We start from the raw sequence: 19,075 nt of genomic DNA, 5'->3' as shown, positions 1-19,075 counted from the left end.
CCAGCATGAGCTGTAGCTCTCACATTATCTCTCTGAAGATTTCACTGGTTCTTTTGGTGTTGTTGAGTTCTTTACTCAGTAATAAACTGATCTTTTCCAGACAGTTTTCTTGGGTTCAGTTTTCCACCTTACTTTTCATCGCATAGGTGAAAGCATAAGTCTTTGTGATTAAAGTTTTTAAAATGCATATATATATCCACTTAGTTTATCAGATTATACAGTTTTAGATACCCTTACCTGAACTGACTTCATATGCAAATTCAATTATTTTAGTGCTTCTTGTCTCTACATTATTAAAAACAAAAATGGCCAAACCCTTAATTTATTGCCATGTGTTGAAAATTTCTCTTATGCCATTGTTCCCTGAAACCAGTGAATTGTTGGCTGCAATTATTAAAGTAAATTATAAATAATTTCAATTTATTAGTGGAAATATTTTGTAGGATCATCTTAGATGTTATATAGACATCCACTGTTGAGACATTATTATGTTTATTGGACTGTAATTCCTTTCTTTAAAAAGTATCAGGCTTGTGTAGTCTGCTGTTGATTAGGTCTAAGTACAATACTTTTAAGGTTTTCTTTATTAATTTTATATCAGTATTTCCACCATTTTTTCCTGCTGCAGTCTGATAAACCTATTCACCATCTCCTCATATTTTACACTTTAAAGTAGATGATTCTCAAAGCATATTTCCTCTTCTGGAGCTTCCCCAGTTTTCTAAAACAAATGGCAGCTCAGAATTCACTGCTTGAATACTCCTTTGCTTAGTTTTGTTGATCTGTTGCAGAGCACATTTTATTGTCAAAGTGAGTTTGAAATACCTAACTAATACTAATACTTGGTGCATTCATCATCCCTTGATAAAACCACAACACCTGGGGCTTTCCCCTTCAAAATAGTAAATGTGAACATGATTGAGCCACTTGGCATTTTCCATTGAATTGTTGGGCATTAGTATATTCAATACCACCTCAGCAATTAGGTGATGGACAAGTGTATATTCTTGATTTTCTTTAGAATAAAGATAGCTTTATGATAGTTCTTTTTAATGGCTAAAATTCTGGCCATGGATTTATTCTTCTGCCATTTTTCATCCCTTATCAGTTTTGTATATCTTCAAACTTCTAACTTCCATGCATTACTTCTATTTACCATTCTTTTCTTTCTACTTGTTAGATGCTATCATCATTTGGATATAAGTGAAATCTGCACTCCCTCCCCAATGTCATCCTGCTCCCAGGCTGTCTTGAGTGCTTGTAAGCTCACACACTTGACCCTAATGCAATTCCTCCCTCCATTGCTCCTAGATTATGCAGGTTGCTATAAATGGATATGTTTTCATTTATGTTAAAGAATTGAAGTCTATCGTGCAAGGCAGTAGGCAGGCAAAAACTTAGGAGTTTAAAAGCACCAAATCAATTTCTCTCATCAAAATGCTTGTGTAAATACATGTTTTCCAAAGACACGGTTGCCCCATAGGAGAGAGGTAATAAAATGCCCTAATGACAAGAACCCAGTTACATAACTCTTTATCTGACAGTGTAATTTTCAATTTCATAACAGTAATTAACTATAATAACCCTTTGCATTTTTATATAGGCTTTCAAGAAAAGTTTTCTCATTCTTTACAAACAAGTTTATTTTTTTAGCACCTGTGGAGATCTTATTCAGATGACTGTTAACAGAGGGAAACACTATGCAGACTAGCTCAGCTTCAAGTGTGGTTACAGGTCTCACTCACTGACTCTTTCTGTGATCATTTCTTCATTTGGCTCAGATATGAGATCAACTAATAGTGGTGATATGCATTTAGATGTGAGATTGAGGGTGATAATAATGTGAATAAAAATATTATTCTTCATGAGCAGAAGTATTATCTCCTCTTTACAGATTAGCAAAGGATCAAATCAGTTCTGAATTTGATATTCTGCAGTGTGTCTGTTAGCACCCAGAAAACTGACTGTCAGTAAAGTAATACATTTCCTTATATTGTACCAGACAAAATGCTTCCCTCCATGCAAACAAAGCTATCTCTCAAAATCAAAGTGAGGTCACTTCCAGTGGAATTCCATTTGATTTAATTAATGCTTACGCTAAATTTCCTTCACAAGCAGTAAAGCAGAATTAGTGAGAGTGTGAAATGCATAGGGACTGACTTTAAAGCACTTTCTATTAACACAGACAAGTACCTAGTGTGTGTCTTTACCTGCTGAGGTACGCGGCTCAGCAGGTAGAGCCTGGGCTCTTTGGGCATCTAGGTTGCAGGCTACCCTGGCCTTATATAACATGGTGATAAGGGCTGGGGATCAGAGGGATTTTTGAGTTCACAGAAGTGCTTATTTTCCTTAATGAGAACTATGCTTGTGAAATTCAATATAATTGCTGATAAAATACATTGTGATTTATGTATTGCCTTTATTATACAAGGGATATGTAAAATTCTCCAATATGAAAGGTAGATCAAGGCTTAAGTTGGTTGAGGCATGTCCACTTTGCAGAAGATCATGCAAGCCCCAGAAGTATGTCATGCAGGCTCTCTCCTCCTAGAGTACATGGACTGTAAAACATGGAAATACATTCCTGACATTAGTTATTAGAGGCTTAAAGGTGCAGAAGGGATAATTGGTGTCTGTGACTTTCCTGTTACTTTTGTATATAAATCACTTCTCTAGACTCTCTTCTCTTTGCTACAAAAGGAAAATAAAAAATAATAAAAATTTTTTAAAAGCCACCAGAGTCACATGAAAACAGTCCTTAATAGCTAGTGTTACAGAAAAGGAAAACCTGAAATTAATCTGCATGGCTTATGAGTTTCTGCAGGTATGTGCCAGTGAACCTAAGTCTGGTTGAAGTCACTCTCCTCAATGAAACTGTAAAAAGTGGCATAGGTGTGCTAAATGTGCTGTGGTTCTTCCTTTGGCAAAAATTCAGATGTATTCTGAACTCCTGTGAATGCTGTTCTGAGGCTGTGCTCACCGTTCCAGTGGCGCTGATGTGACATGCAGACTAGGCAGTGTGATGGCAGCATGGCTGGAGTAAATTTCACCCATGGAGTAATAAGTGCATCCATAAAACCCACGGGGAAAGCCCAATGCTGCTAGTGGTGTGTGGTGCCAATTCTTTATCTGAAATCTGATCGATAGTAGCAGCCCTCGGTGTCTCTGCTATTTTATAAAGATGCCTTTAAGGACTCAGCTAGCTAGCCAGCGGGCATCCGTCCTCCACTCAGACAGATTGTCATTGCCAGTTTCTGCTGAAGTGAGACACTATGACACTAATTTAACTCCTTTTAATTAATAGAAAATCAAAGCTTAACCTTTCTGCTGCTGCTGAAAGTTACATATGCCAGTCCTATACTATATGTACACATATTTTGCTGTTACTTTTTACGTATTTCTATATATTATAAAAATTTTTATGTTGATGCCACACAGTGTCATATATTCAAAGAAGTCCTGAAGAACTGTAGACATGTTATTTCATGGTCTAAGGTCTCAAGAGAGTGACTTCATCTAGTTTTATTTAAATGCACAGTGAGATTCATAACATTAACAAGAAACTGAATAAATCCTGGAAGTTTGAAGTGTAGTATGGCAGAGGATGAACCAAGAAGAAGCAATCAATTATTGTGGTTTTTTGAGTGATATTGTCTGTGTCCTACTTCTCCTCTGCTTGGAAAAGGTGAATAAAAACATGAAAGTTCAATTTATTCAAGCAGATGGCAGAAGGTCTGGTGCTGTTTGGAATTTCCCACTCCTCCATGCCAGCACTAGGAAGGGCACATTGCTTGTGACTCTAGTAGTATTGGGTGTTGAGCTCACTGAAAGCTCCATGGAAATCCAGCCACCAGAGAAGAGCTAGTTTGACACCTACAGGAGTCTGCATTTTAAACCTGAGGCTAGAAAGAAAATTCATGATTCTTACAGCAAAACTCCTGGTCTGCCATCTATAGAGATTTACGAATGTTACTTTCACTTCTAAAAATGAATGTAACTATGTGTCACCTGGTTGCAACTGAAAAAACTCATTCCTCTTCCCATCATGTAAATATGTTTAAACAATTTCTTCCTCTATCCTTGTTATGTACTGTTGATTTAGGTTTTTTATTTGTGTGCTCTGATGTATTTTAGAACATTTCGTCCAATGTGCTGGAGGAATCTGCTGTTTCAGATGATGTTTTATCTCCAGATGAAGATGGCATATGTTCTGGGAGGTATTTTTCAGAAAGTGGACTGGTAGGGCTGCTGGAACAAGCTGCAGAGCTCTTCAGCACGGTGAGTGAGTACCAGAATCCCCAGGAGGGAATGGATAGTGGGCTACCTAAGTTCAGATCCACAGCTTCCTTTCCTGCACATGAGGAAACAATGTAGTACTCCTAAACCAGGCATCACAGACCTGCCACAGTCCAAATAACAAGAGGACACATCTTTGGCTGTCCCATTACTGCCTCAGTCAGATTGATTAACCTAGGCTTTTTCTGCCTAACTCAGCCACATACCCACCTCTACTGTGCAGACCACAGGCAACATCAACAGAAAGAGATTGTCTCAGGCAGGAGCCAAGACTTTCAGTTGATATTATCATGGGATAATACATTTAAGAAAAAGATTTTGCATAAAATATAAATTTTGGGAGGCATGTGAGAGTTACTCCTATACTTTCACAAAGCATACAACCACAATCCTCATAATCTACACTTACTACATAAGGACTTGTGATTTAGCATCTCCAAAGGTACCACTTGGGTCCCTTTGTCCAGACATAGCTCTGTTTGCCTTGAACCATACATGACAAACAAATCCATTTCCTGCTGCTAGCCTGAGGCAGAAACCAGGGCTTTAAACAGGAGTTTGATCAGAGATCCAAATTACACCCAGTTCATTGTTTTCTGTTCAGAATGGCCCATTTACTATTACTAGTTTTCAGAACACCAAAACAAGCAACATAGGAGATTAACAGATGAGTCCTTTTCAGCCAAGCCATTGATGGAGATATAGTTTCTTTTCAGAGTGCATGAAGACTTCATTTCTTCCTCTTTTTTTTTTCTTTTTTTTTTTTCTTATTCAAAGGGAGGTTTGTATGAAACTGTGAATGAAGTGTACAAAATTGTCATCCCCATACTGGAAGCACATCGAGACTTCAGGAAGCTTACCTTGACACACAGCAAGCTACAGAAGGCCTTTGACAGCATTATTAATAAGGTACTTTTGAGGCAAGGCACTGCTAGCAAGACACATTGCTGGGTTGCACTATTTGTTTGAGACTGCTGTTAATGGAACTGTGCATGTGTGTACTGGGTTTGTGTGGCCAGGTTTTGATAGTGGAGGGGAAGAGTTTAAAGAGGGATGTCAATGAGAAGCTGCTAGAAACTTTATCCATGTCCAACAGAGCCAGTGCCAGCTGCTGACCAAGGCTGGCCAGGACTGAGCCCATCACTGACAGTGGCAGCACCTCTGGGATAATATATTCCAAAAGGGAAAAAAGTTACTGGCCAGATGTAATTGTGCTCAGAGGAGAGACAACATCTAAGAGCAACAGGTCTGCAGACACCAAGATCAGTGGAGAAGGAGGGGCAGGAGGTGCTTACAGGTGCCAGAGAGAGATTCCCCTGCAGCCCAGGGTGAGACAGCTGTGGCCCTGCAGCCCATGGAGATCCACAGGGGAGCAGAGACCCACCTGCAGCCCATGTAGAACCCCATGCCAGAGCAGGTGGATGCCTGACAGAGGGCTGTGACCCCATGTAAGGCTGGCAGGGAGGAAGGGAGGAACCACAGGCTGGAGCAGAAGGACTCCTATCCCTGAGCAGTGGGAGAAACAACATATGGTGAACTGACCATGCCCGCCATTTCCCATCTCCCTGCGCCACTGGGAGAGAAGATGTAGAGCCTTAGGAGAAACAGGGAAAAGGTGTTTTTAAATTTTGTTTTACTTCTTGTTATCCTGTTCTGAGTTTGATTGGTAATAAATTCAGTTAGTTTTCCCAAGTCAACTGTGTTTTGCCCATGATGGTAACTAATTTGTGATCACTCCCTATCCTTATGTCAACCTATTCATTATCTCTCTCCTGTCTAGTTGCAGGGAGGGATAATAGAGTGGCTTTGGTGGGTACCTGGCATCTTGCCATGATCAACCCACCAGAATTTGAAATAATTCCACTTCCTTTTTTCAAATAAAAGCTTCCATGTGCTTGGGTCTATCTGCATAGTCTACAGTGTAAAAAGGCTCTCCATACCAAAAAAGCAGAAATTAATATAAAATGGTCTTAGCTGAACATGTCTGTGTCCACCTGGCCACGTCTGTTTAACAAAAATAACTTTATTCTAAATTCACTAGTGCTTTCAGTTATAAAACTGATGAGTGTTTATATTTATAAAACATATTTCATAAATGTGAAAACCCATCTAAATTCTCAGCACTTATACTCTCTTCTCTTTCTTCAGAAGAACCTTATTGCTGAGCCTAATCAGTTTCAAATTCGTATCAATTTTCATTGCACATTTGCAAAATTTTAATTTTCTTACATGTATTCAAAGGAATTTAAAATTAATAAGTTTTTTTGTTCTATGCAACCTCCTTCATGATCAGCTTAAATTTTAAATTAGATTGCAGTCAAATGTTCACTTAGTTCTATGCTTTCTCTCCTGTGCTTCTATTGCATCAGCACTAGATGATATACAGAAGTGGCTTTTAAATGATGAAAATATAGGACTAGTGGATTCTCCTATACATCAGTTGAGGGGAAAAAGAAGGCTTCCAAACACTGCAATGTCCACATAAAGCAGTTGTAAATTTCTTCTTCTCTTTATCAATTAGGGACAGAAACGAATGTTTGGAACTTACTTCCGTGTTGGTTTCTATGGATCAAAATTTGGGGACTTGGATGAACAAGAATTTATTTATAAGGAGCCTGCAATTACAAAACTCCCTGAGATTTCTCATAGATTAGAGGTAAGGAAAAATTTTATGTTAACAGGATCTCAAGTGGTATATTTTTCAATTAATCCACACAGTCCCAATATTGTCATTGCTATATAAAAAATCAGTAACAAACTGATTTGTACCATAGATTATTTCCTAAGTGCATATCCTTTCCACAGTATCCTTTTATAAGCATAATTATGTAAGTGATCCATTCTTTTGCAGCTGTGTCTCTTACAAGCAGGCCTGTAAAACATTGAGTGATTTTAAGCATGCCAGATACTTGCTTTGGTATTTTTTCAGCTTTTTTAATAGAATTGCTATGTTCCCTTCTGATTGTTTAACCTCAAGTTCTGTGATTGTCTGAGCAACTCACAGTGATGTTTGTCAGAAGATGCCTTACCCTGGCCAGCTGTGGTTTGTGGAGCAGTATACTGACTGTACAAAGCCCAGAAATCGTCATGGGTGTCACTCCTTTCTCCTAGAATTGCATTAGCATTGCATTAAGGACTAAAATTTTGGGATAATTCTGTTTCCTTTCTAGGGATTTTATGGCCAGTGTTTCGGGGAGGATGCTGTGGAAGTGATTAAGGACTCTGCTCCTGTAGACAAAAGAAAGCTGGATTCCAATAAGGTAGGGAAAGTACTACCAAGAGGGTTGAGTGCTTTGTCACACAAGAGAAATGAGAAGAGAAGGACCCTTTGCAACTTTTATGCTCAAACATTAAGGCACTAAAAGAAACCCCCCAGCTTGGTATCTCTGTGCCCAGGGGTATTAAAGCCTCTGTGACAGGCTTAGCATGGTAGCTTGTCACAGAGTATAGAAATTAAAAGTTCTGATCTCTGGTCCCTGCCCAGATCTGGTTCTGATCCCCAGGGTTAAGCTGTGCCTTCCTAGATGCAAGTTTTGTTAGCTCTGAATAAGAAAATGACCCCTGAAGGATTTTCAGCTCTTTGCTTTTCCAGACCTTCCTTAGGAAGTGTAGTATGGGATACTTCACATGTGCCATTGCTTTTACATTGCTTGGGTTGTAAAGTACTGTAATGGTTCTTCCCTCTTTTCTTAGGCATACATACAAATTACTTTTGTGGAGCCCTATTTTGATGAGTATGAGATGAAGGACAGAGTTACTTACTTTGAGAAGAACTTCAACATCTGCCGGTTCATGTACACTACGCCTTTCACTATGGATGGGCGTCCCAGAGGAGAACTCAGTGAGCAGTACAAGAGGAACACCATCCTAACCACAATGCATGCTTTCCCCTACGTCAAAACTAGAATCAATGTCATCCAAAGAGAAGAGGTAATTGGGTTTTGAAGACAGATCTAATTTCTCAAGTACTGAAGGAGTCGTCTCTGGGTGGGAAGATTTCTAAATTTATGCTTGGCAGAAAAAAAGAATGCTGAATTTCTCAGACATTGCTCTTGTAAACAGGACTATCACAGCAGGGACAGACAAGGCAAGAGAGAGATATACTGTGGAGAAGAGACAAGAGCCAATGTACATTCTTCTTTTGACCTCCTAGCTCTAATGCTGTGTCGGAGGATATGTGGAGCCCTGTTTGTAGCTATACTTCTAGCTGATAAAGCAGAAGTAGGATAGGAGTACAGTCAGAGGACTAGATTGGTCTTAGGGCTAGTTTAGAGACAGGGAAGCTTTGTACTGTAGAAAGTACACCACCATTTCAGGCATGAAGTAACTTAGAATAAGAATAAATTTATGTGAACAGTAGGTCTCATTCACACCCTATTTCTGCAAATGGTAAGATGTCTAAGATCAGCCGCACTGTCTACCAAGATGACCATCTATCAAGTTAGACTGAACAGTGTTTCTGGGTTTCACAACTACTGCTTTTGAAACAGGAGAATGATATTGTTGTATTTAGAGCAGGTCAGCTGCACACATGATTCAGGTAATGAACCATCTTTTCTTCCCTTTCCCTTAGTTTATTTTGACACCAATTGAAGTTGCTATTGAAGATATGCGTAAAAAAACACAGGAACTAACTGCGGCCACCAACCAAGAACCACCAGATGCCAAAATGCTCCAGATGGTTTTGCAGGGCTCAGTTGGAGCCACTGTAAATCAGGTAAGGGATCCAAATAAGCCAGATGAAGTGTTCTTTTCTCACTGTGCATTCTTTTTTGCACTCCTTCTTCTTGCATTGGAAGAAGTACATCCAGTCAGACACACTTAGTCACTGTGTGTATTTAAGCTTCATCCCTTGATATTTAGTCACTATATACTGTTCATTCCTATGCTTTTGGTGAAAGTGTTCATGGGAAGCACTGTTCTGGCTGTAGGTGCAGAAGCTCATAGAAGTCTAGTGAATGCGTCCAGGGATTTTTCATTTCTAACATGCCAGCCATCTCAGCCATTTTGTTCATTCCAGATTTATCCTTGGGGAATGGGAATAACGATAACAATTTTCCTGTAGAACCACCACAAACCCACACAAGTGCAAGTCACCATTGCTTTTGCAATATTTGGGAAGGCTTCTGGGAATTAGATCAGGAAAGCAAAGGCCCAAGGTGTTGGTTCTTATCACACTGCAGGTGTAGAGAAGGTTAAAATCTAATCTGATGAAGAGGAAAGATGAGGCAAGGTGAAAACAACCTTCTAGAGCCTGAGAGAGAAGCCGGAAAACACTTTTGAAGAGGGCAAGAGCATGAAAATTAAATCCTGCTTTGGATAAAATCCCTTTTTTGCAAGGGAAATGGATGATCAATTAACATTGTGTATTTGTGTTTGGTTACGGAAATCGAGTCAATATATGAAGTCAAGACCAAAGTGCCCCAAAGTAAAGCTGAGATATGACAGGTATAACATAAACATTCTAAAAAAAAGCCTAGGCAATTAAAAGAAATTAAAATGCTGAAGCCATGGCTGAGCAAAAACGGTGTTATGCACAATTTCACAGAGTTTGGAGATTTTTCCTGAAAGCCTAAATGTTTTCCATTTCCAACCAATGCATCTATTATGAAATAATGTTTTGTTGTAAGCCTTGCAAAGAGTGATCATTTCCAGCACTGGGTTTATTGCCTGAAGGTCTTGTAATACACACACAGGAGCTGTGTTTCTCTAATATAACCAGGTTTGTCACTAGAGTGTCTCAGCTCCTCTTTGCTGAGCAGAATTTGTTCCCTTTGTTGTGGAACTGGAGGAGGAATAACAACGAGAGAGGATAAGATATGATGGGCAAAAATTCTGCTTGCCAAAGGAAATATTATGGGAGAAAGGGAGCTTAAATCCATCCTGTTATGGTAACTGTGCATAGTTTTATTTTCTTTCATAATTGCACTCATGAAATAACAAAGAGCTTTAAACAAATGTGCGTTCTATTTTCAGTCTAAGCAGGTGGGTTTAACATTTTCCTGTGTTATTTCCATAAGGGACCACTAGAGGTAGCGCAAGTGTTCCTGGCTGAAATTCCAGCAGACCCCAAACTTTATCGACATCACAACAAGCTGAGGTTGTGCTTCAAAGAGTTTATAATGAGGTCAGTAAAGCAAAATTGAAATGCTGAATTGCATCAATACATTCAATATCAGCAATACTGCAACGATAATATGACTGAGTAATTGCCTATGCAAGTTAGCATCATGAATCCTGGTATCTCACACCTGGAGCACTCGGTCCACACTTGTTATTTCTGCTTCACATGAATGCTTAGGTAGGCATTGTGTTCTCAAAGGGAAGAAATGTTAACACTCTAAACTAATAATGTATAAATTAAGATCTTCCATTTGTTTTATCTTTTAACATCTTATAGAAATCAAACATTTCAGACTATTGCCTTGATTTGATTTTTAATAAAATGACATTCTTATTTAGAAAGCTGTTCATAAGAAAACCACATCTGTCAAGCAGACACAGTGATAGTGGCAGACACATGTCCTTTGCCTTAGATACATTTGTAAATCTCAACAAGAATGTTCACATAGGAGGATACTCATCTCCTTAGTCCCGACTCCTTGCTGAAGGATAAGTTTGAGTTAAATAAAAATAAGTCTTATGCAGAAGATACAGCTTCTAAGTATTGCTATTGCCAATTTATCTCTCTGTGCAGTAAGTAGGCAGCTAGCTCAGTATTCTGCAGCCATAAAATTTGCTTTTTATTAGTTCACTCATGCTTTACTAGTTTCTTTAAAATATCATCTCAGTTTATTTACTTGGGAAAAACAGAACTTTCTTATTAGTTCATTATCACTTTAGTCTTGGCCAGAGGAATGCCTAGACTAAAGGAACTGGATTCTTGTCCATTTAAATTATCTAACACAAAATGAGGGAGTTTAACAGAAGTAGATTATATATATATCATGTATTTTTTTTCTTTCCTTTTGTCTAGGTGTGGTGAAGCAGTGGAGAAAAACAAGCACCTTATTACTGCTGATCAACGGGAATATCATCAGGAGCTCAAAAGAAACTACATAAAACTGAAGGAGAACCTTAGACCCATGATTGAGAGGAAGATCCCAGAGCTGTACAAACCTATAGTGAAAGTCCCCAGCATAAGGTATAGTTAAAGCATAGGGCAGGTTATCTGTTGTGGCTATAAAAAATATGCCATTTTTTGCAAGGAAGAAAGGGAGTTGTACTGGCAGCTAAAACCAAGCTTTAATGTACACTGCCAACTCTATTACTGATTAAAGAAATCTGCTGACTTTCACTGGAGATCATTGTAGTGTTAGCTGCATTTCTCAAGTTCTGCATTGCAGGGGTAGAGGATTTATGTAATTTCAATGCATTGTTAGATAAGACTTCCCTCTCACCCTAACAAATTTACTGGAAATATCTTGTGATTTTTCAACCTTTGAAGCCAGAAAGGAGATAGAACAAGTATGGCACCATGTGGTGTTGGGCAGCATGAAGTCATCCTTTCACTGCAAAAAGCATAATCCTTTTTAGTCATGTGACTGAAGAGTCTAATATTCTTTGATTATGACTATATGTTTCTTCACAAAGCCACTGTGTCTAGCTTGGGGCGGGAGAAGAAGAAATGACAACTTTGACCTGCCAACACATAGCATATTTCAGCTGAGCTCCTTTTCACAAGACAAGTACTTCTCTGATTGTTTTTCATTTGCCAACTCTATTTATGAATCTGTTTCATTGCAGGGAATCTTTTCGTAACCACAGTTTTAGGAAATACGATGCCCAGACTTCTTCCCAAAGTACCTAAGAACTAGCTGCTTTGGCCAAGGAAGAGCTTCATGCTGCAAGACAGAAGTGATGGAGTATTTTTTCCACATCTATGAAATCAGAAATCTCTTACAAAACAGCATGTGCACTTTCTGGACAGCATGCAGAAAAGCATTTACACAAGATCACCAAATGAAAAATAGGGGATAAATCCTAACCAAGCACATATCACAAGGGCTTGGAAAGGAAGGGGATGCTTTTAGATACTTTTGTATATATTGTACAATAATGGCCTAATGCAGAGGGGTGGACCTTGGAGTGCTCAGTGGCATGAAGCCATGACTAGGTAACAGACATAGAACTGTGTAGCTTGATTGAGATGAATACAAATAACATGTCTGAGGAATAACAACAAATTATATATGTTTATAGTCCTTTTTCAAGACAGCATTTATCCATGTGTTTTTGGCAATGAAGCACATTCTGCAAGTTAATCACATGCTTGAATTTTGTCTTAATGAGAAGGGACATGGTTACCTGCTCAGTGTTTGCTGAGCTGGTGCTCTAGGGAAGGATAATTTCCTGAGTCAGTTTCTGAACAGATTCTTGGTCATGGCCCTTAACTGCAGGGAATTCTGCACAAGTTTTCTGAACCAAAGCATGAAAATCAAGAAGTAGTAATAGATAGTTCATATAGATCTTCTAATTTTTTTTCTAAGTATAGGGACATGCAGTATAGTGACTTGACATGCAGCTGGTAATTTGTGACATACTTAGCAGAACTAACAAGTAATTGTTTAAAAAGAAGATGCTAAGCTATGAGCGATTCTTTATTACATAAAGCTGTTACGTAGATAACCTTATCCAAAATTAACTACAGAAGCTCACAATGGGGATTTCTTGCAAATCACTTGACTCAGGCTTTACTGCAGCTTAAGAAAAATTAGCACATAATTTATAATTACCGAGTGCTTGGTATTTTTTGAGTCCTAAGCAAATATCTTACCGAGTAATCTTTGTAGCACTTCTCTGAATTGTGGAAATGTTATTACAATTTTGCAGATGAGGATGCAAAGAGAGAAGATAAATTAGGACTTTGGAACTCATTTAGGACTTTTGGAACTCCTTTAGTGAGGCATGGAAGAGCTACAATTTTTATTGTGACTATGATTGCCACATAATGTTTGTATTTTGAAACAAAGATATGTGAAAGCATCCTAAATATTACTTACTCTCCTGCAGCTCTTCTATGTAATGCTGATTAAAGTAACCAATTCCATTTGCCCAAGCACAGAATTTAATGTTCAAGGAATTTAACAATTCAAGGAAATGGTCAGATTTTTTCCTTTATGCTTCTTTTTAGAAAATTACAGTGAACTTTCTCAGAGCTGATGCCATATGTTTCCAAAGTGAAGGCCTCTTTAATCCAAAAGTAATGGAGATTGAGGCTGTTGCTTTTAGTGGAAAGAAACATTTTGACTTTTTATGGTCACCTGCAGCCTTGCCATTTGATGATATGAAAAGCACTTAATTGGCATTTGTATCATATTTTGAATGTACTTCATAGAAGATTAGCACAGATGATCAAACAAGATGAGATGTGGAAATACATGAAATAAACCCTGTAGTTACACAGCACCTGGAGTGTAAGAAAATAATTTCCACCCTCATTCATAGTATTGTTAAATGAAATAATCAGGAATAAGAACTCCCTGACTTTGAAGTAAGCATATCCAAAGTACATAAGCAAATGGTACAAAAAGCTCAAAGCAAAAGATGCCTCTATGTCAGAGTGGCTTCTCTATATTCAAGTTGCTTTGAAACAGTTCTAGATTGAAAAATTACTGATTTCCCAAAGTTTGACGCTATGAGATCTCTGCCTTTTCTCTATTGTTTTTAACTTCCAGTTGAGGAGAAAGGTCAGAATATTGTTATCTATCAAACCCACAATTCATTATCACTGTTTACAAGATACTTATCCTTTACAGACTAACTAACAGAAATCTCAGGTAAATAAAACCCCTTACAAGTGTACAATATACTAGATAAAAGTAATGAAGTGGTTCCTTGAACTGAAATAACACTCAGGATAATATGAATACTGACAGATGCTTCACTCTCATTTTACAAGTTGAGCATGTCGCAATCAGATGGCCAGTCTTGCCCTCAGTTCGCATTTCATGTTGTCCCTTCTGCAAATGGAACATGGCTTGTATATTTCTTTCAAGAGCTGAACTATGTGAAACAAATTTTCTATCTTACAATATACATTTTGCAATAAAGTGACTGTTACACAGCATATTTAAAAGTTCCTTTGTGTTGCATCTTATCTCTTATTGAGGTATCTTATACCTAAATAGAATGCAGCTGGAAAGAAAATTTCAGTGGGAAGAACATTTTCTTGTAGAAGCATCATTTAACAAAAGTACATTAATTTGGGCAGAGAATGAGTCGATCTGTTTTTAGGATAAATTGTGCTTATTGTAGGGATTACAAGCAAGAAGTTGCTTCCCAAATTCTGTTTTTCATTCAGTGTACGTGAAAAATGCTAGTGAAAAATGTTAGTGGGAAGTTCAGTGACAGTAGTTCCCTCCTTTCTTCCTCTGGTCTGTAGCTGTAGAGCAGAAACATGCCTGATTCCTGAATTCAGCATCTGCACAATTCTAGACTAGAGAGAGTTTTTTGTGCCCAAACTAGGTAGATCCAGGGCTAAACTGCTGAGGCTGTCAAAGGGGTATCAGCAAATAAGCACTACACCATCCTAGACATTTAGCTGGGAGTTCACCAGAGCTCACTCACCCCTTGCAATTACCGCTAGCAAGCGCCAGCTTTAGGGAGCACAGTGCTGAATTTAGCACAAGAATCCTCTAGCTCAGCACCAGCATCTCTCTGTTGACACGTCAGCCGTGCCCTGTCCTGTGGCATCACATGGGTAGCAAGGTCTGTGCACAACCCCAGGTGTTAGCACACATTTGCACATCTGGCAGATGTAAGGAGTCCTTGCCGGGTATGAGAGGGCCAGCAGTAATGCCCAGAAGTATAAATGTCAGTGCATTTTGAAAACATTTTTGAACAGTCAAGGCAGCTGCGTTTGGTCAGCACAACGAACCCAACATGGGCAGCCCTAACACTGGATTTCCTGGTTTGCAGGACAGTATCTATACAGGCAGCACACCTTTCATGCTACATGAAAGAAACCACAACATCAGGAAGCGATGGACTGAACTGGCATGACCATGAGTAGGAGTAGCCACATTTGTGCTGGGTACAGAGAAAAGCGGTGTTGTCACTTAAAATTGGCAGACGTGGGTTATTTGACCTCTCCTGGGAAGCTGAATGCTTTCTCGTTATGTTTCCCACCAATTGTGAAGGCTTGGGAAAGCGAAAGCAAACATTTAAACTCTTTTTTGTTGTTTCTCTTTTTGTCTGTGGGAAGTATCATTGTCTCAAGTATTTCAGAAAGGGTAATTAAAGCTTAGTAGAAAGCCTGACACAGAGCCAGCTGGGATTCTTCTAGGTGCTTCAATCTCTCAAAGCAATGCTTATTATGAAAATTAAGCACATAATAATGGTGTTTTACTGGGGTTTACTACACTGCACTACACTGCTGATGCCTTGTGATAGAGAGGAACACGTACAAGGAGTGCTCACAGGGTGTTGCCATTAGAAAAAGTCCCTTTTGATTACACGAATACAGACAATGCACTCTCACAGTAGAACTCAATTTGTATTTTGGAAAGCTACAGTAAATTCTGGCATTCAGTGAGCACTTCACATAGTGACTATGTTCTGTCACTCTTTATGTTCTTACAGAGGGATTAGTTTAAATTTCTTATTTTCATTCAAAACCAGACTGTTTTGCAACTGTTCAATAATTTAAAAACTAACCTTGAAGCAAATAATATTATCACTCAATATTGGTCAGTAAAAGATCCTGAAAACATCAAACAAGTGTTTAGCTGACCAAACCAAGCAAACTGAACCCATGAAGATGCTCAATAATAACTTTTATAAGAATAATTTAGAAAGCCTTGAAAGCTGTAACATTTTGTTCTTCCTGTCCTAAGCAATTTGATGCTTTGCACCCTTAAAAAAATTTTTTTCTCTTTAGAAAAAAAAGTACAGAGTTGAATTTTACTTCTTTTTTAAGTTTCTCTTCATTATTTTAGAAGATACCTAAATCATTACATACCGTTTTGCTATCTTCTTTTAAAATTATGTCTTGTTACAGAAATATGGGTTTTCACTATCAGCCTCTATTCATGGAATATTTCTAAACATGCAGCTACTGGTAGGATGCAAATTACAAAAGTAAATTAAATACCCAAAGGGACAAGGTGTTTCATCTGGATGGCAAGAGGACAAGTCTTGTGCATTTAATAAATGTGTAAAACAACTGGAAGGAAAGATTTCCTATCACACATTTCCAACTTTCCCAAATGTGAACATCTATGCAAATTTCTTTTCCCCAAGAAGAGCTCAGTGGAAATAAACAAACAAACAAAAGCAAGTTTAGCACTACTGCATCTAGAATTTGAAAGTGCCAGAAAACCATCTTAAAACCTTAAGAACCTCAAACAAGTGTTTCTGGGGCTTAACACATAGTGAAGAAAGGAAGTATGCACAAAACCCTGTCCCTTCCTTTATTTGCAGTCGGCTTTTCAAGAGATGAACAGTCCCTTCTCAGGTATCAAAAAAAGTTTGTAAGTGCTCCAAAAGGAGTGTGTTCCTTTTTGACTTAAGACATAAAACCCTGGCTCAAATCTAAACCCTTGAGGAGACATTTTTCCCAGAGGAAGAAAGGGAAGGGGAAGGGAGAAGGGGAAGAGGCTGTAAGCAAGAGCAACTTTAGAAAAACTAAATTGATAGCACTTGTCTCAGAGGCTGGAGATTTGTTAGCAGCCCGGAAGAATGGCATCTTCACTGTACTTCATACGGCCAGCTTTTAACATTGGGAAAACAATATTAAATCAACACTGTCCAAAATATTTCAAATAAATTGGTTTATATAAGAGGCTTCAATCAGTGATTAAATTAGGAAGAACAACACTCTTGTAATCTGTGGCAGATTAAAGAGCATATAGGATGTGTAAAAAGGATTGCTCAGCTCAGGTTGTAGGGAAGCCCAGCTGCCCCCAAGGCCTGCTGCAGCCTAGGACAAAGGCTGCAGCTGAGTGAAAGAAATCCATCAATTAATAAGCAATCAGAAAGGAAAGATCAAAACACCAACACTGCTGGGAACAAAGGGAGTGGTACTTTAAATGGGCAGGGTAAATTGCTGAATGCATCTCACTTTCTAGACCATGTGGGGCACTCAGCACCAAAGTGAGGACTATTATGCACTAATGGCAGCTGTCAGGCAAAAAGTAATCACAAAATATTTAAACAAATAAAATAGAGAAAAATCTATTTTTTCCTAACAAAAACATTCTTTTTTTTTTTTTTTTTTTTTTTTTTGGTGGGGCTTCTGTGGATTTGGTGGGCTGTGTTTTTTTCTTTTGTTGTTAATTTCATTGGTTTTGTTTCATTTTGTCCTAATTTTTTTTAAATGCTGACTTCCTGGATTTTGCTAGTTTACACGTTTACACAAAGATCTGGGAAACTGCAAAAGCAGCAAACAAAAGGCACACTGCTTTCACAACCCTCCTTTGAAGGAGGCAGAACAAACTTAGGAATTTAGGAGTGCTGCTTTCAGGAGAGGACTCAGGCTGTTTAGGAGGAGTGACACAGCCCTGCATATCTCCTGCAGTAATGGGTGTCAGGAGTGACCACTGGTTGCATATACTATGCACAAAAGGGGTGCTATGGATGGAAATTACACAGCTTGGAAATAATGTCAGGCATAATTTGAGGAAACAGAGGGCATTGCAGCATGTCCCATTATTTCCACTGGGTTTGGTTCACTGATAATTTTCTGTATTGCTAACTGGTTGAGGGGGCACCCAGATGTACCCCGCCAGTGGCTTTGCAGCTCTGGGATCTGGCTCACAAGGTAGGCACTGGCCCTGCAGCACCAGCTGCTGTGAGAGCACTCAGAGTTTCCATGATGAAGAAAATCTTCCTAGAAAGGCTACTTGAGCCTTCCTACAGGGCTGATCATCCCCATCGCCTGGTAAGGAAAAGCATAAAATGTAAAGTACTTGTGGTTGCAAAACTGGAGCTTGTTTAATCCTGCTAAACTTCAGCAGTTCTCTTTCAGACAGTTCCCATCCCTGCTCTCCCTGGCACTGCTGTAACTCACCGCCTGCCCAAGGTCCCTTTGCCTGACTCCTGTGAACCTGTGTGTGATTTGAGTTGGACACTTCAGCAGAGAAGGGAGTGCCCACAAAAGTGGTGGAGTGGCTCACAGCTCCACAGGCACACCTGCAGGAGCACACTACAGGGACCATGCAGCTGAGCTGGGACACAAAAAACTGGGACTCTTCATGTGTTCCAGTGTGGTCTGAGACAGAGAGAGGATACCTGTGTCCACACAACAACTGCCAGGCCCCAGGTGAAGCATCTGGCCACCAAAATAAAGCAATGGCTTAGTTTAATGGATTAATCTGTACTTACTGTCTGTAGCAGCTAGTGTTGGCAGTAGGTACATCTGAGGGTTGAAGGCTTACACTGTTAGTCATGAGTTCATTGAAACACAAACACAGTATTTTTACACCAGGCATGTTGTAACCCTGCTGGTGCAAAAGCCAGTATTGGATGCTTCAGGATGAAAAATCTTTGTGAGTTATGAGAGAGGATCTACACCCACAACCAGTGCTATAAAGCACAGATTAATCAGCATGGCATGCATTTGGAGAACAAATAAACTGTCCCCAGCCTCTGCAAAGCAGCTTCACACTGATGTCTTCCAAACAGGAGCAAAAGGCCTGTCTTCTTCAGCTTGATGTCTAGTCAAGATGAGACCTTTAGTGTTGAGAGTCATCTTTAAATGACCATCAGATGGTCATTTGTTGTTAAATCAGTCAGCAGGTGAGAAGAACAGAATATGGGTCCACCACCCTTCTCAACA

General features: G+C 39.0%; 1 protein-coding gene across 1 annotated transcript in view; it reads left to right on the top strand.

Moving 5' to 3' along the window:
• Positions 1 to 14,343, top strand: part of DOCK8 (dedicator of cytokinesis 8) — a 91,175-nt gene extending 76,832 nt beyond the window's left edge. The window contains exons 40-48 of the mRNA XM_058824262.1: positions 4,135 to 4,278; positions 5,074 to 5,205; positions 6,818 to 6,952; positions 7,467 to 7,556; positions 7,990 to 8,226; positions 8,870 to 9,013; positions 10,317 to 10,423; positions 11,273 to 11,440; positions 12,043 to 14,343. Of these exons, the coding sequence (XP_058680245.1) occupies positions 4,135 to 4,278; positions 5,074 to 5,205; positions 6,818 to 6,952; positions 7,467 to 7,556; positions 7,990 to 8,226; positions 8,870 to 9,013; positions 10,317 to 10,423; positions 11,273 to 11,440; positions 12,043 to 12,106 (1,221 nt within the window). The 3' untranslated portion in view covers positions 12,107 to 14,343. The remainder of the gene's footprint in view (positions 1 to 4,134; positions 4,279 to 5,073; positions 5,206 to 6,817; positions 6,953 to 7,466; positions 7,557 to 7,989; positions 8,227 to 8,869; positions 9,014 to 10,316; positions 10,424 to 11,272; positions 11,441 to 12,042) is intronic.
• The last annotated feature ends 4,732 nt before the right edge of the window (positions 14,344 to 19,075 follow it).

The sequence above is a fragment of the Ammospiza caudacuta genome, chromosome Z (genome assembly GCF_027887145.1).
Source record: "Ammospiza caudacuta isolate bAmmCau1 chromosome Z, bAmmCau1.pri, whole genome shotgun sequence".
Lineage (NCBI taxonomy): Eukaryota > Metazoa > Chordata > Aves > Passeriformes > Passerellidae > Ammospiza > Ammospiza caudacuta.
Note: the sequence above shows the minus strand (reverse complement) of the source record. Positions and strands in the feature narration are given on the sequence as shown.